The sequence below is a fragment of the Macaca mulatta genome, chromosome X (genome assembly GCF_049350105.2).
Source record: "Macaca mulatta isolate MMU2019108-1 chromosome X, T2T-MMU8v2.0, whole genome shotgun sequence".
In the NCBI taxonomy this organism is placed as follows: Eukaryota; Metazoa; Chordata; class Mammalia; order Primates; family Cercopithecidae; genus Macaca; species Macaca mulatta.
Window position 1 is genome coordinate 146,098,148 of NC_133426.1, and position 18,041 is coordinate 146,116,188.

Genomic DNA, 18,041 nt, shown 5'->3' on the forward strand with positions numbered 1-18,041 from the left:
AACTATACCACAAGCAAAAACATTTAACATGTTTAAAAAGAAACATCTAAAACAACCTATAGCCAGTTACATGTGGTCAGCATCTGCACCCCTCCCTTGCCTACCATGATCAATTTGGCAGTTATGAAAATAAAGGGACCCTGAGATTCAAGTTCTTTACTGAGCATAGGTCATAATTCTCCACTGAGAAAGCAGCCCTGGGAATACAGAAAGAGGAGTATCACTCTCCAGTAAGTAAGCAATTACCCTCTGCTGACTTCAAAATGACAGGATCATGACCTAATCTTATATTTATCTTTTATGAAAAATAGAACCTCTGTTACAAGCCACCTATTTTGAATAATAAAAATAAAACTCTACTAAAAAACTAATGTCATGTGCCAAACCAGTCACAAAATGAAAATTAATTTAATCAGGTGGGTGCAGTGTTGGCCAAAAGAAAAAAACTTGGGTGATAAAAAAATGTTTTAATGCAACCAGTGCTCTATTTAGTATAAGAGAAGCAATTATTAGCATAAACCAAGGTCTACTCAACAAGCCCAAGGACCAATTCTAAAAGACCAGAGCATGGGAAACAGCTTTTACTTTATTTAGCCCCACTGACAAGGCTCAATCATATATGGAGGACAGATTTACTCTCTCAAAAGAAATTTTACATTTTTCTAAATAACATTGAATTTATTTGTCTATTTGTAAGCCAGTTGGAAAATAATAGAAACCATCACCAACTGGAATTCTTGACATTTCAATTCTTGCTCTGACTCTTTTGGTTACTTGGATATTTGACCTTGGATTCATCACGTAACCATTCCAAAGTACACATAATGTCATTTCATCATCTACAAGACAATTATAGTGATACCCACCTGCAGTACTTAATCAGGAAATGAAGAGAATCAACAATACTTAATAAACGTGAACGCTTTTGAAAAAGCACAAATATGCTATACAAAGTCAAGTTTTTTTCTATTTTATGTTAGTAACTTGAGTATATCTAATGTTAACTCCTGTCTCTACTGCTAACGATTAAACACCTCTGTTAAATAAACAGGAAACCACTTTTTGCTTATTTGTCCAAAAGGAGAAATAATTCATTCTGGGTATCAAAAGAATAATGATCTGACTCATTTTACCTTGTGAGTGCTAGAACACTGGCTTGGAAGTCCAACAACCTAGATTTTTGTTTTGCCTTTGCAACTAAATCAACTTCTTGTGGTGGGCGTGACCTCCTCAATTAGTCAGGAGACAAAGTAAGAATTTCAGATGGCTGGCAATGTTGGAATCTCAAAGAAAAAAAAATATATTGATTCCCAGCTATTCTAGTCCGATACAGGAAGTTGGCCACATGGCACTTCCACAGAGAGCCCCAATCTTGCCAGCTCAGAAGGAGTCCGGGGATTCCTCATCTCCCTCCTCATCTATGAAAGTGAAGTGTCAAACAATTTCGTGATATCCTTGTGAGCCTAAAAGTGTAAAAGATTATCTTGGTCATGGGCAGAATTGTACCTCTCATTGTTTTAATTAGAGAAAATGTTTCTCTCTCTGGGTCTTGGGAAGCTGGGAACTAGATACCAGTAGGGAAGATATATCATTTTATATGTGACTCATTTCCCTACCCTATCCTAGGATAAAACAAATCTAGAAAGTTGTACACCAAAATGTTAAAAACTGCTTATTTTGGGGTGGTTGGATTACTGTTGTTTTAAACTTTCTTCTTTATATTTTTTCACATTCGATGAGTATGCAACACATCTATTTCCACTAAAAAAAAAAAAAAAAAAAAAAGAGATTCCATAAAAACTTGCCTTGTTCTGAAAGGCACATAGAACCATGAATCACTTCTCACTCATAACTGGAACCACAAACCACTCACTCATTCTTACTAGGTTTTATTTTGGGTAGAGTTATTTATCTTAGGGTCTGCTACAACCTCTCCTTCTACTTTCCCTCCTCATATTCCATCAATTTTTATTGTCTCCATCACTACCAAAGTAATCTATACCTCCCAAAACAGAAAGTGTAATATGAAACAAAAATAAAAAGTTATCGTATAATGCATAGATACTTACTGAGATTTTTTGGAGAGAGATTTTAAGAGAAGACCATGTATCCAATCTTCGATCCAGAATAATGGTAAACTGGGAGTCCGGTCCATTTTGCCTGAATGATAAGAAGAAATAATAACTTTTTCTTAATAATAATGCAAATTTGTTATATATGTCTTCGTTCTATTTTTGATTATTTCATCTACATTTGATGTCTTGACGGAAGACAGAATTGGAATTGGAAAGCTATCACAAAGGACTGTCTTAGAAAACTGATTTGAAGACATATTCCCTTATTCACTATTTAAAATTTCTTTTGCAGCATTAATGTCAATCTTTTAAATAGGAAAGTGATAGTGTAATGAAGATAGGTCACTAAAATTGATTTGGAATACTGTAATCTTGCGTGTGGGAAAACTCAAAAGATAACTGTCCTTCATGATATCAGCTTTAACTTTCCATGTAATTCATCATGAGTCAATGATCCATTCACTCATTCAAAATCACACTGCTAAATCTATTTTTCTAACTCTGCTCCTGAGGAAATGCAGTTTAATGGAAAATATAACTTCTATTTGCCCTAAAAAGATCACTTTCAAGCTTCAATAGGTACATTGTAAGTTTCATTTTCTGAGATTTGATTTTTGTTCATGAGACTTTGAATTTTATCATCCTAGATTTGTGTCCTCTTGTTCTTCAGGGTTAGCAACTAGAAAATGCTTCCTTTGAAAATTTTGTCTTTAACACACATAAAATCTCTAAGAAACCTTTTGAAACTTTCCATTTTAAAGCATTCTAGTTCCAAACAATTTTTAATATCAAGACATTCCTCCTAGTATCTCCCAGTACCACTGTTGAATCTACTTAAGATTCAGTCTTCTTGTGTTACATTCAGAAGAAATGAAAAATGGCTGTCTTCACTCTTGGCTGCTAATATTTCCTTTTAAGCAAATTAAAGCATATATGTATGACCATCATTCTCTACCTATGTTCTTTTCCGTGGGAACAAATACTCCTAGATCCCCAATTTTATTTTCATAGATCCTCAGTATAATTTTTGTAACAATTTAGATAGCTGCCAGCTTCTCCAAGTTGTACTTCTTATCTACTCTGAAGTTAAGTCAGTTGTTTATTCACCATGATAATAATAGCTATATTAAGCCATTTTCCTGTTACGACATTCAGATGGATATCTGATATAAAGCGAATTGAAAAAATGTAATGAAATACTATACCTTGCAATAGATGTCAGGTAAGTAAGTACTTTTGCTATTACTTCCTCTGGTATACATCTAAAATTACAGTTTTCTGGAAATGTAATGATCCAAGCATTGTCCTTTCCCCGGCCACCTACAATAATAGAAAAAAAAAATCAACTGAATTAAAAATGCATATAACAACGAGGCAAGGAAGAGGATTTTAGATTTGAATACTGTTTTGCAGCAACACAACTTTTTTATAAAGATGATGATCTCCACATAAAACCAAAATGGCTCCAAGTTCCTGACACTTCAAGTTTAAAAGGTGGCAGAGTAGTTTCTCAATAAAAAAATTAAAAGAAAGAGAGTAAAATGAATGAATATAGTCAGAAGAAAATGTCATGAAATGCATATAATAAACATGGTTGAAAAAGGCTGATTCCCCAATCTGGACAACCAAGGGGTTGGGAAATAACTCTTTCTATACCAACGAGCCTAAATTCAAAATAAGTGAATGATGGCTTGACAGCAAGTGGAAAACTTGATATAATCGATCTCTTAGTGTCATGGTGAGCAGGAAAAGATACAGAGCACCCTATAGGAAATAGGTGATGGTCTAATGTGTTTATGGAAGAAACAACAAAAGTAATGATGGCAGGAATGATATAGGAATTTTATTAATGCAAAGAAAGATCACAAATTATCTGTGGGTTAAAATTCAATGTTCAGTCTGGGTAGGGGTCAAGGGAGAGGTGTAGGCTTGTGGACGCTCCCCGCAGACCCATGCAGCCATTAACCTGGAGCAGTGGCATCCAGCAGTATCTTGACCAAGTGGTTGACCTTGACCCCTGGAAAGCATGGATCCCAGGGCTCATAGGTGAGGCTGCCCTAAGCCCATTTCCATAGGAACCAAGAATAGTGGTACTGTCATAGGGGTTCTTGGGGAGGGAATGGCTGCACTATCTCTGGGCTTTCATTTCAGTCTCTCCCCCGTTTCTCCATCCAGCCCAATAGACCTCTATGCAGCCTGAAGGATGAGAAATATTGAAAATGAAAGCCACCTAAAAGTGCAGAGATGAGCCTTACATGTGTTTCAGGTTCACATCCGCAGCCAGCCTAGCACCTACACAGAGAGTGAATGCTCAATAAATATTAAGTGCTAAATAGAATTTGAAGAATTATTTTAGGAGGAAAGTTGCAAGGTGGTCTTTGAATGTAGCTCACTAATAGAAATTTTCTTAGTTCAGTTGTAATTTTTATTTGGCTGAATTTAAGTGAATAAAGATGTAAAAATATTTTTAATTCAATCTGCAATAAAAATATGACAATAGAAAAGGATATAGGCCGGGCACAGTGACTCATGCCTATAACCCCAGCACTTTGGGAGGCCGCAGCCAGAGGATCACTTGAGGTCAGGAGTACGAGACCAGCCTGGCCAACATGTTGAAACCCTGTCTCTACCAAAAATACTAAAATTAGCCGGGTGTGGGGGCGCATGCCTGTAATCCCAGCTACTCAGGAGGCTGAAGCAGGAGAATCAGTTGAACCTGGGAGGCAGAGGTTGCAGTGAGCCAAGATCACGCCACTGCACTCCAGCCTGGGCGACAGAGCAAGACTCCGTCTCCCCGCCCCCCGCCCCCAAAAAAGAAAAAGAAAAGGATATAAAATGGAATCATAACAATACTCAACCCAAAAGAAGACAGAAATGGAGGAAAACAAAGAACACATGGGACAAATGGAAAAATCTACCATCTCATTATTTGTATTTTGCTTTTATAAGATCATAAGATGGTAGATTTAAATCCATCCATATGAATAATCACACAAAATGTCAATGATCTAGGCACTGCAATTAAAAGTCAAAGATCATTAAACTGGATAAAAAGAAAGACCAAATTATATGCTGCCCACAAGAAACACACGTTTTAAATATAAAAGTACAAATGCATTAAAAGCAAAGGATAGAAAAAGATATACCATGACAGTGCTAATCAAAACAAAGCTGTTTAATATTTGACAAAGTAGATTTCAGAGTCAAAAATATTACCAGATATTAAAATGATCATTTGATCATGATAAAGTGGTCAATTCCTTAATGGGACAAAATCTTAAATGTTTATGCACCTAATAACAGAGCTTCAAAATACACAAAGCAAAAACAGAGCTGTAAGAAGAAATAGACAAATTCACAATTTTAGTCAGAAATTTCACCACCCATCTCTCAATAATTGATAGAACAAGTAGACAAAGAATTTGCAAGGATATTGTACACGTGAACAACAGTCTCAACCAACATGACCTAATTGACATTTCTAGAACACTCCATCCAACAAAAGCAGAATACACTTTCTTCTCTAGTGCACATGGAAAAAGATCAAATTAATTATTTGCCTCAATTTTTACCAAGGGAAACTTGAGAGAGAGTATTCATTCCCAAATTATTTTTAATCAAACTAGTCCAAAGTATTAAATCAAAGCGTTATTAATCTTCACTATATGATATTCTAGAGTTAAAGACTAGAGTGAAAATAATCATTGAGAATAATGGCATCCACTGAAGAGTTTTTAAGAAACTCAAAGGAGAAATTGTACAATTCTGAACCAAGAGATTTAGTGAATCTTTAAACAAAGGGCCTCTATAGGTAGAGTACTGTATAGAACTAGTAATATAAATGATATGTAATATCTAATGTAATAAATATCTTAAATATAACATAACTACATACTTGCCAAGCAAGCTGGTGAGCACTCTAGTTAAGGACAGAACCATCTAGCACTTAGGCAAACTATACTTATCAAAGGAAAGGTGGCAAGGCTCCTATAAGAGTAAATTATCATTGACTAATCTATAAATGATTATTACCACTAAACACCTACAAGTACCGTCCTAGGTAGTAAACTTGTGAGAAGAGATCAAAAGAGATATTTATATTCCAAATTGGGAAGTTTTAATTATTTTTTACCATTGGGAACCCTTTTTTCAAAGGAAGCTATAGGCAGATGCATTTTTAAAACAAATACAAAAAGCAGTTAAGGAAGGAAAGGTGTAGAGAGAGATCTGGATGGGTGCAGCAAGCCTTGAGGATGGTTCTATTTAGAACACAGTTTGGAAAACATAGATAATCTTAAGTAAAATCTCTAAAACTTAAAAATGAACCTAACACACTGCTAAATTTACTGACACTGTCACACATTTATGCCACTTATAAAATAAAACATAAAGCCATATTAATTAAGTCATCATTAATTCACAGTTACCACTAATTAGAATCATTTTTAATTAAGCTTTATCATAGGTGTAATTATAATAATTTAAAAGCAGAGGCCAGGCTGGGTGCGATGGCTCATGCCTGTAATCACAGCACTTTGAGAAGCCAGGATGGGAGGATCGCTTGAGGCCAGGAGTTCAAGACCAGCCTTCGCAACACAACAAAACCCTTTCGCTACAAACAATAAAGATTAGCTAGGCATGGTGGCACGCTCCTATAGTTCCAGAGACTCAGGAGGCTGAGGTGGAAGGATCACTTGAACCAAGCAGTTTAAGGTTACATTGAGCTATGATCATACCACTGCACTGGAGCCTGGGCAAAAGAGCAAGATGCTGTCTTTAAAAATAATAATAATGATAATAAAAGCATAGGCCAGATTGAAGTGTCCAATTAGGATCACTTATAAAGTAAAAGCTTGTTTAGTAAACTGAGCGTGTAGGTGCCATTTTTCCGAGAATTAATTAAACTATTTAGAAGGAATAAGATAGTTTCTTGTACTCTCAATACCTAAGAAGCACTCATCTTTATAAAAACAACGTATTAATATATACCGGTAAGTTTTCTTTATCTGCTTAATATGATAAATATAATATTTAATGATGTAATTCTAATTACTCTAATACCTGAAAGTAATTTGCTTGTTTCTAAGCAAAACTTTCCCCAAAGTATGACCAGAAGCTAAAGGGACAGGATGGTTTACCATAGTTATGTGTCTAAAAATGTGTAATGCTATTTAGTGGCATTATTCACAACAGCCAAATGGTAGAAGTGACCAAAGTATCTATCAATGGATGAACAGATAAACAAAGTGTGGAATATACATAAAATGGAATATTATTCAGCCTTAAAAAAGAAGTTCTGACACATGCTACAACATTGATGAAACTTGAAGACCTTATGCTAAGTGAAATAAGCCAGTCACAAAAAGACATATACCATATGATTTATTTACATCAGGTACCTAGGATAGTCAAATTCATAGAGAAAGAAAGTAAAATTGTGGTTAACAGGGGCTAGAGAGAGGACGGAATGAAATGGGGAGTAATTGTTTAATGGATATAGAGTTTCAGTTTTGCAAGGTCTGAAACTCTGGAGATGGTGGTGGCAATGGTGGCACAAAAATGTAAACATACTTAATGCCGCTGAATTGTACTCTTAAAAATAGTTAAAATGATAAGTTGTATGTTAAATTGATTTTACCATAATTGCTAAAAATTATATACAAGTGTATATACATATTTAAGAAAAATCAACTTTCTTTATAATGTGTAAATGAAATCCTAAAAAAAAATACTTATTGCATGCTGATTATTTGGTGCAACTTGCCAGCATTTGTAATACACATTTGAGTAATCAAAGAAGCTACCTCAGCTGCTCCCCTCCCACTCAGCCTGCACCCACCTAGGAGACATATTCTACTTTCAACTCTCATAGATTTCTGAAGACTCATCTGAAAGTCAAATGTATAAGAGTGGTAAGGTCGTTTTTACTCATATATCTAAAATGCTTAAAACCTCCAATTATTCTCTAAATGTCCATTTGTTTAGCAACTAGGTGCACAATGTATAAATGTTTATTAAAATAGTGCTTCTCAAATGAATATATATAATAGCTCTATATATAGAGCGAGAGCTATTTATATAATAGGTACCGAACTAACTGCTAATCAAGTCATGTATCTGGACAATATATAAGAAAGTTTGCTTACCAGACAAGAAAGCGATGTCTTGCATTAAGAAATGGCTGATGTCTTTTATACGGAGGAGCAGATCAGTTTCTATGACAAACAAGAAAATAGAAGAAATGACATACATGTTAAGGTACAGCCTTACATGATTTTAGACACATGTTTTCTCACTGTCTAAAATTATTCTGGGAGTCCCACAGGTCTGTGTCCACAGACACTGCCGATCTCTTTCCTCCTCTCAACTACATGGCAAAGAAATCACATTCGAAAATATCACGGAATAAAGAGAACCAGTGACCTACTTCTCAGAATCTATGCCCAAAACATAAACTACTCTCCCTCACCAGAAAGTCAAGGACAAAGGCACAAACTCCAGGACATTCGGATTTATTTGAAGGGTAGATGGTCATGGGGAGACACTGTAACAGATTGTCTTCTACTCCTGATAATGCCTTTCATTCTACAAAGCTTTATTAGCAATTACAAAGCACTTTTTGGATTTTTTAATCTCATCGAATCCTTAAAAAATCTCTAAGGTAAGTATTGTTATCCCATTTACAAGTGGTTAACCATATAGGCTTCTGAGTCTAGATAGACATGGAATCAAATCCAGCTTGTTTCATTTACTGGCCACGCAAACATGGGCAAGTTAGTTAGCCTCTCTAAACCTTAGTTTCCTCAGCTATAAACTGGGCATAATGATATCTACTTCACAAGGTACCATGCAAACGAAATGTGAAATACCTGGCATAATGGTAGGTGTTCAATAAAAAGTAGCGTATTAACTCATTTTTTATCATTACAGATGGAACAATGTCCAAGCATTGTTCAATGTGCTTTGATTGTCCCAGATCTTAAGTGTTAACTTACAATGTTCAATTCTAGTGAACTCTATAGGGGCCAAAAATCAAAGTACACTACCTGCCTCTGGTCCATGTACAAGGATAACTTTTTAAAAGAAAACGGGTCATCAAACTAGGCTATTTTGGCTTGTCGGTTTTAACGCCTGTGGTTCCACATCTCTTACTGAAGCCATATTTTTCACCTGCTCTCTGATACAAAGTACCTTCAAATTCCTGGTCTCTGGTGGTGTCAGGCTGATGATGCATTACCCTTCTTAGTGCTCTTCAAATCACACCACATGGATGTGGTTTATAAAAGACAATCCTCAAGGGAATTTTAAAAAAACAAGTTCTCAATGGTTCCATAATAGACAGTGGCATAGGTTATCCGTTATAGACAATCCCCCGACACACGATTTGAAACATAAAGCAATTTTAATTGACGTTTATTTTCATAAGATGCATGCCATGACAAATATCTAATTTGTCAAGACATAAAGTCATTTCTTTAAAATGTCTTGTAATTTTATATACTTAGACTCGATATACTTCAGACCAAGGCATGCACATTTACACTCGCAGTGATTCTTTCCAAGCTAGATGTTTAATCAGATAAAAGAATGTGTTTATAACAGCTACAAACACGCGTCACATATTGACATTTTTAGACATGGAGCCATGGAAGAAGGGTGAGAATGAGGTCAATACAAAAAATACAAGAACTCTCTCTCCCCTCAGGAGCCTGCAAAAGTGGCAATAGCTAAAACGTGTTCTACTTTTTAAATGAGAGAGCATCAGACATAAAAATATTCCTGCATAATAGGAGACCCAAATCCCTCCCTTGCTTTGATCAGTAGGAACAAGGATAAAGACAAATTGATGTATTTTATGTCAGGTGGCAGATCTGGAAGTATTAATATGTACGACTTGATTCCTCTGATACCACTTAGACTCTTGCAGAGCTATGGAAACTATGTCCACTTACTCTACAATTTAAGCACTCATGTAATGAGAGAGGCTTCAGGACACAAAATAAAAGTCTGTGGGCTGGGAGTGGGAGCACCAGGGCCTAGTGTGGGCTTGACCACTTAGCTGCTCTGTAATATTCAACAAGTCACTCCCCACCCCTCATCTCATTACCTCTATTTTATTTTATGTTTCTTATTGAGGTAAAATATGTATATAAAATTTACCATTTTAAGTGTACAGTTCACTGGTAATAAATACATTCATATTCTTTTTTCCCCTTCATCCTCTCCCCTTTACCCTTCCCAGCCTCTGGTAACTACCAATCTACTCTCTGTCTTCATGAGATCCATTTTTCTAGCTCTCACATATTAGTGAGAACATGCAGTATTTGTGTGTCTGTGTTTGGCTTACTTAACATAATTGCCACCAGTTCCATTCATTTGGCTGCAAATAAGAGGATTTCATTCTGTTTTACGTATGAATAACATTCCATGGTGTATATATACCATATTTTCCTTATCCATTCATCTGTTGAAGGTCACTTACGGTGATTCCATATTTTGACTATTGTAAATAGTGCTGCAATAAACATGGGAGTGTAAATATCTCTTTAATATATTGACTTTCTTTCTTTTGAATATACACTCAGAAGCGGAATTGTTGGATTGTATGGTAGTTCTATGTTTTGTTTTTTGAAAAACCTCCATACTGTTCTTCAGAGCAGCTGTACTAGTTTACTTTCCCACCAAGAGTGTGCAAGAATTCCCCTTTCTCCACACCCTCACCAGCATCTGTTATTGCCTGTGTTTTTGATATAAGCCATTTTAACTGGGGTGAGATATGTCATTGTAGTTTTGGTTTCCATTTTTTTTCTGATGATAGTGATGTCGAACACTTCTTCATATTATGTCTTCTTTTGAGAAATGTCTATTCAGATCTTTTGCCCAGTTTATAAATTGAATTATTTGGGTCCTTTGCTATTGAGTTGTTTGAGCTCCTTATATACTCTGATTATTAATCCCTTGTCAAATGGATAGTTCACAAATATTTTCTTTCATTCTGTGAATTGTCTCCTCACTTTGTTGATTGTTTCCTTTGCTATGCAGAAGCTTTTCAGCTTGCTGTGATCCCATTTGTCTATCTTTGCTGTGGTTGCCTATGCTTTGAGGTGTTGCACAAAAATCTCTGCCCAGACCAATGTTCTAGAAAGTTTCCCCAACATTTTCATCTAGTACTTTCATAGTTTCATGTCTTCAATTTAAGTCTTTAATGCATTTTTATTTAATTTTTGTGTATGGTGAGAGATAGGGATCTAGTTTCATTCTTCCACATACAGTTATCCAGTTTTTCCAGCATCATTTATTGAAAATATTTCCTTTCCCCATTGTAGATTCTTAGCACCTTTGTCGAAGATGAATTGGCTGTAAATGTATGGATTCGTAGCTGGGTTCTCTATTCTGTTCCATTGGTCTATGTGTCTGTCTGATGCCAGTATCAAGCTGTTATGGTTACTACAGCTTTGTAGCAAATTTTGAAGTTACGTAGTATAATGCCTGCAGCTTTGTTCTTTTTGGTCAGGACTGCTTTGACCATTTCAGGTCTTTCGTGGTTCTATATACATTATTAGAATTTTTTTCTGTTTATCTGAAGTATGCCCTGGAATTTGATAGAGATTGCATCGAATCTGTAAATTTCTGCAGGTAATATTGTCATTTTAACAATATTAATTCTTCCGATCCATGAGAATGAAATATCTTTCCAATATTTTGTGTCCTCTTCTATTTCTTTCATCAAATTTTATAGTTTTCCTTATATAGATCTTTTACTTTTTTGTTAGATTGATTCCTAGGTATTTTATATTTTTGTAGCTATTGTAAATGTGATCAGATTGTTTTCTTGATTTCTTTTACAGATTGTTTGCTGTTGGTGTATATAAATGCTACTGACTTTTGTACATTGATTTTGTATTCTGCACCTTTACTGAATTTGTTTATCAGTTCTAACAGTTTTTCGATGGAGTCTTTAGGTTTTTCCGGGTACAAGATCATGTCATCTACAAACAAAGCTAATAAGCCTTTTTTCTTTCCAGTATGGATGCCCTTTATTTCTTTCTCTTGCCTAGTCGCTCTGGCCAGGACTTCCAGTGTTATGCTGAATAAAAGTGGCAAAAGTGGGCATCCATGTCTTGCTCCAGTTCTTGGAGGAAAGGCCTTCAATTTTTCCACATTCAGTGCAATATTAGCTGTGGTCATTACTCCCACTTTAGGAATGAGGGCAGTACAGTAAATGCTGTTTGTTGTTGTTGTTGTTGTTGTTTGAGACGGAGTCTCGCTCTGTCCCCCAAGCTGAAGTGCAGTGGCGCGATCTCAGCTCACTGCAAGCTCCGCCTCCCGGGTTTACGCCATTCTCCTGCCTCAGCCTCCCGAGTAGCTGGGACTACAGGCGCCCGCCACCATGCCCGGCTAATTTTTTGTGTTTTTAGTAGAGAAGGGCTTTCATCCTGTTAGCCAGGATGGTCTTGATCTCCTGACCTCGTGATCCACCTGCCTCGGCCTCCCAAAGCTGGGATTACAGGCGTGAGCCGCCGAGTCTGGCCAGTAAATGCTTTTTAAGGTACCTTACATTCTATGAGATCCAACAACATGTAAAATCCATAGATGTAAAAACAGACTGATGTTTTCTATCATAAAATGTAGCCCACAACTGTGCCAATAAAATAACATTTCCATACTAATGAAAAAGGATGAAATCACAGTTATAAGAGAAAACATTACCACTTTAATAAATGATCAAGTTCTGGGTTGGAAACAGACCGAAGGGGAAGGAGATAACACAGGAAAGACAATAGAAGCCACAGAGTTATCAATTGAGCAGCTGCAAGGGACAAGGTAAGATTGTTGCTGAGAACAAAGAGAAACAGAAAATACTGACTCTAGATAAAGTTGTGACATTGAGTTACACCCAGCTTTGTAGCTGACCCTCTTGAATTTCCAACAGATTTTTCCTGAAATATAAAAGTGAGAACAAACAATTTATAATGCTCCCATTGCTGACCTAAATGCATTAACTTAGAGCATGAGAAATAAAAAGCCTCAATCATCAAAGCTGGATAAAGTCCACATTACAGCATGTTCCTTGTTGACTAGATTTACGTTTGATAGGAAGGTTGTCAAGCTGTCCTATGTAGAAAACTCAACTACTCACAAATAAAAAGGATTCATTCTCCTTACATTGAACTCGTTGCTAAGCCCAAAAAAGAGCTGACTTAGAAGCCAAATAAAGGGCTGTAACTCGACAGATAACCTGACAAACACCCTTTAAAACAACTAATGGAGCAAATCTTCATTTTAAGACTTCTGCTGAAAATCCATGTGCTTGTACAATCAAACACAATCAGACACAAATTGAAATCAAAAGTCAAAAAAAGCATTTCCAATTAATTCATTCCTACATATGATCAAAAAGCAAAAGAGTCAAGCAAACACCTCACTAATATTTATTGTGCTATTGAAAAGGTAGTTGTGCCAATGAGGATACAAGCTTAGAAATCCAAATATGAATTTTTGAAGTTCTAAAATGTGTGGAAATGAAGAATTGATTTCGAAAGGCTCACAGAGAGAAGGAAGGTATATCCATCCAATCAGTAGCTCTAGTCTGGCTGTGTCACTTGTAAAAATGCAGAACATGGATCACTTCAGTACAGCATGTACTTTAAAGCTTTTAAAGATTTATTTTGCATTCATTCACCTTTTAAACAAATATGTATTGAGTGTCTACTATATGCCAGATTCTGTTCTAAGCTGTGTTTGGACAGATGTTCTGAGAAAATGCAAAAGTTCACAATCAAATAAGTTTGTGAAATACTAGGGGTTAAACGCACTGCAATATTTCCTAGTAAATACACATGTACACATTGTGACTCCTTGGGTACGGGTCATGTAAGCAGTGTTTCTGCAACCTATTTGATCAGGTTTGGTCAGTCAGTTTATTGGTCGGTTAGTTGTTGGTTGGTTGGCTTTTCCCCTCAGAGAGAGACAGAAGACAAACAGAAAGCAAGAGAGAGAGCTATAAAGACTCTATATGAAGAAGCACTTTGTTCTAAAGTCAGAACTATCTGTAGATGAAATGACTTTCATGGAAGATAGACAACCCCTTTCCTATCACTAATAGCGTTCAAACAAAGGCCAAGCTGCTCTGTGGTAAAGATAAGAGAGGAAAATCAGGCATATAGTTGATTGGAATAGATTATCTTTTATAATAAGATTTAATGGTATATTCTCAGTGACAGTAAGTGATTCTAGGAAAAGAAAGCAAAACAAAAATCTATATACTCATGAGTTTGGAAGGGGTCAGTAACGGAGGTAGGAGGAACTTAGTTTTTATGTTCCAAATTTCAAATTAATAGAATTCTGAGTCATATTCATTTGTTTTGGGATTTGCTTATATTTTTTACCTTAAGAATATGTAAAAGTTCATCTTTAACATTCAAGAGTCCTCTATAAGAAGGAAGAGATTGGGGACTTAAGTGAATATTGTTCCTTCAGTAAATTAAATTGGATTAAGCAATGTGGGGTTTTTCTCCCGTAATGAATGATTTCCTTGTGAAATTATTTTCAGCATGGAAATCAGTGTGTGGAGATGTGTTGTTAAATGTTCCAGAAAGATTATAGAAAATCTATGTAACATCCTATTGTCTCATTGTGTGACAACACAGAAATTAACTTCACAAATGTAAAATAAAAATTTCCTGACAAGCAGTTATTAACAAGGAAACTTTCTTTGGTAACAGTTCAAGAAACTTGAAATTTAAGATACTTTATGAATAGTTACAAATAGAGCGTCAAAATTTTTTAAGCCTACCCTGTCAGAGTAAAGCCTCTGCTAAAAAAAGATGATTTTTTTTTTTTTTTTTTTTTTTTTTTGAGACAAGGTCTCACTCTGTCGCCCAGGCTGGAGTGCAGGGGTGTGATCTTGGCTCATTGCAACCTCCATCTTCTGGGCTCAAGCCAAGCTCCAACCTCAGCCTCCCAAGTAACTGGGACTACAGGTGCACACCACTATGCCCAGCTAATTTTTCTATTTTTTGTAGAGACAGGGGTCTCCTTATGTCGCCCAGGCTGGTCTCGAACTCTCGGCTCAAGTGATCCTCCCACCCTGACCTCCCAAAGTGTTGGGATTACAGGCATGAACCACCATGCCTGGTCAAATGATCTTTTAAGAACTACTTCGGACCAGGTGCGGTGGCTCACGCCTGTAATCCCAGCACTTTGGGAGGCCGAGGCAGGTGGATCACGAGGTCAAGAGATGGAGACCATCCTGACCAACAAGGTGAAACCCTGTCTCTACTAAAAATACAAAAATTAGCCGGGGGTGGTGGCACGTGCCTGTAGTCCCAGCTACTCAGGAGGCTGGGGCAGGAGAATTGCTTAAACCCGGGATGCGGAGGTTGCAGTGAGCCGAGATCGTGCCACTGCATTCCAGCCTGGTGACAGAGTAAGATTCCGTCTAAAAAAATAAAAATTAAAAATTAAAAAAAATTTTTAAAAAACTATTTCTCTGAGAGTCTTTGCCTTCATGATTTGAATACATATCACCATTCCAGGAATTTAAACTATATTAAGTGTACTAGTTATTCCTATGGGGTTAATGATAGTTTAAAATTTAAGTAAATTGGTATCTATAAGCTTTCCCATTTTATAGAAAACATTTTTTACTTCAGATCCCAGAGTGTAACAGCAACAATTCCAACACTTGAGCTTTATTTCACAGCGACGCTCTCTCACATCCATTTATCCAACCTCTCTGGGGTTTGTATTCACACACAATAGAAGAATATGAGTTCTGAACCAGGCTGCACACACGTGCCATGTCATCCAAGCACTACATAACCACAGCTAATAAACTGCTTAAAAGAGCAAATGCCTCTATTCTCACATGGTTTCCTAAAAATAAATAAGAGGCAAAAACAGCACAAACAAATAAAAATAGAAAGCGAAATGTCAGCCAGAAAGATAGTCTCTTCCATGGCAATAAACTCATTGCCACCACCAATATGAAAACAGACTGAGAAAGAGTAGTAAATGAACAATAGCTACCATTTGCTGTGCAACTAGTATTAACCAGGCACTACACAAGGCACTTTATATGCAGTTTCTCTGGTCCTAACAACAACCCTCCAAGGTTGATATTAAATCACTTATCTTGCAGATGAGTTAACAGGCTCAGGGAGGCTACCATTCATGCTTCATTCATTCATGCCATTCATACATACCATTCATTCAAACTTCTCTTATTCATTTGAAAGACTCATACTGAACAAATGCCAGGTGCCAGGCACCGTTCAGATGCAAAGTAGAATCTAGTAGGAGATTCAGCAAAGTTTTTACCATGTCATCTATGTAGTTCCCTAACCTTCAGATAGGTCATCTAAAATCTGTACTCAAAAGGTTATACCCAAATAGCTCTAATGCAAATTACTAACTAGATATGACTCCATAACCTCCCATTTTCTTCCAGGATGGGTTTCATCCCAAACCATACCAAGAATGTGTATAAACAATCTTCTGAAAGAAACTTCATTACTTTTACAGCCTGAAATTCTCAACAGTGATGCTTACTTTTAGCAATGATTTATTTGAAAGTTCCCTATTTCTGATGTGCATGACAGATAAAATTAGGTTTTGCTTGAGTCTTAAATCCTGTGCAAGGCAGATGGGATTCTATGTGTGTATTTTTTCCCTTTCAATCTGAACATCAGATACGCTATACCATCTGTAAATAGTAATGACTTACCACATGCAATAATTTGAAGTGTTGTCTTGACAAATGTTATGCTTTAAAAGGTGGAACACGTAAGAGTAATTCCGAAACCATCACAAATTCCCATTGGACTACAGTAGAACAATCTATGCAGTGCTTTGTTCTGCAATAAAGGTACAATATAAAAGACAGGCATAATTCTGTGCTAACAAAATAAAACCAAGATTCATATTAAATCCTTTTCCTGCTAACACCTACTGGAGCCTCCTTCCAATCCATTGTGTAATTCAATTCACCAACTATCCACTGGATTCTCATTTGCTCCTCTCTGCTAGGTGCTGTGGCCCATGGGAATAAAAACAGAGTTCCTCACCTCACAAAGCATAAAAATTAAGAGAAGATAGAAATATATACAAACTACTGGCCATAATATAAGGCAGGGTATAGTACATGCTAGAATAGAAATATGCAATATAAAGTATGGAGAGAGGAGAAATGATTACATCTAAATTGAGGATGAGAGAAAGGGGAAGGTTTAATAGATAATGAGACATGTAAGCTGGGCCTTCAAAATTGATTAGGATTCAAATACATGGTCAGGGGAATAGAAAGTGTCATCCCAAGTGAAAGAAACAAGGCATCAATATAGGAGTAGGCTATTAATTATTAATTATTGCCTCAATTGCAGAGCCTGTTATTGGTCTATTCAGAGATTCAACTTCTTCCTGGTTTAGTCTATGGAGGGTGTATGTGTCCAGGAATTTATTCATTTCTTCTAGATTTTCTAGTTTATTTGCATAGAGGTGTTTATAGTATCATCTGATGATAGTTTGTATTTCTGTGGGATCAGTGGTGATATCCCCTTTACCATTTTTATTGCATCTATTTGATTCTTCTCTCTTTTCTTCTTTATTAGTCTTGCTAGCAGTCTATCAATTTTGTTGATCTTTTAAAAAACCATCTCCTGGATTCACTGATTTTTTGAAGGGTTTTTTTGTGTCTCTCTCTCCTTCAGTTCTGCTCTGATCTTAGTTATTTCTTGTCTTCTGCTAGCTTTTGAATGTGTTTGCTCTTGCTTCTCTAGTTCTTTTAATTGTGATGTTAGGCTGTCAATTTTAGATCTTTCCTGCTTTCTCTTGTGGGCACTTAGTGCTATAAATTTCCCTCTACACACTGCTTTAAATGTGTCCCAGAGATTCTGGTACTTTGTGTCTTTGTTCTCACTGGTTTCAAAAAACATCTTTATTTCTGCCTTCATTTCGTTATTTACC

The 18,041-nt window shown here is 36.2% G+C and overlaps 1 protein-coding gene across 4 annotated transcripts in view; it reads right to left on the minus strand.

Annotated features, from left to right (window-relative positions):
* The window catches only part of MCF2 (MCF.2 cell line derived transforming sequence), a 114,719-nt gene that overhangs the window by 59,691 nt on the left and 36,987 nt on the right, over positions 1 to 18,041 (minus strand). For all 4 annotated transcript variants that reach the window (XM_077989648.1, XM_015128317.3, XM_015128316.3 and 1 more), the window contains 3 exons: positions 8,222 to 8,290; positions 3,281 to 3,395; positions 2,070 to 2,160 (listed from right to left, as the gene is read on the minus strand). In XM_077989648.1, coding sequence (XP_077845774.1) covers positions 2,070 to 2,160; positions 3,281 to 3,395; positions 8,222 to 8,246 — 231 coding nt within the window. In that variant the 5' untranslated portion in view covers positions 8,247 to 8,290. The remainder of the gene's footprint in view (positions 1 to 2,069; positions 2,161 to 3,280; positions 3,396 to 8,221; positions 8,291 to 18,041) is intronic.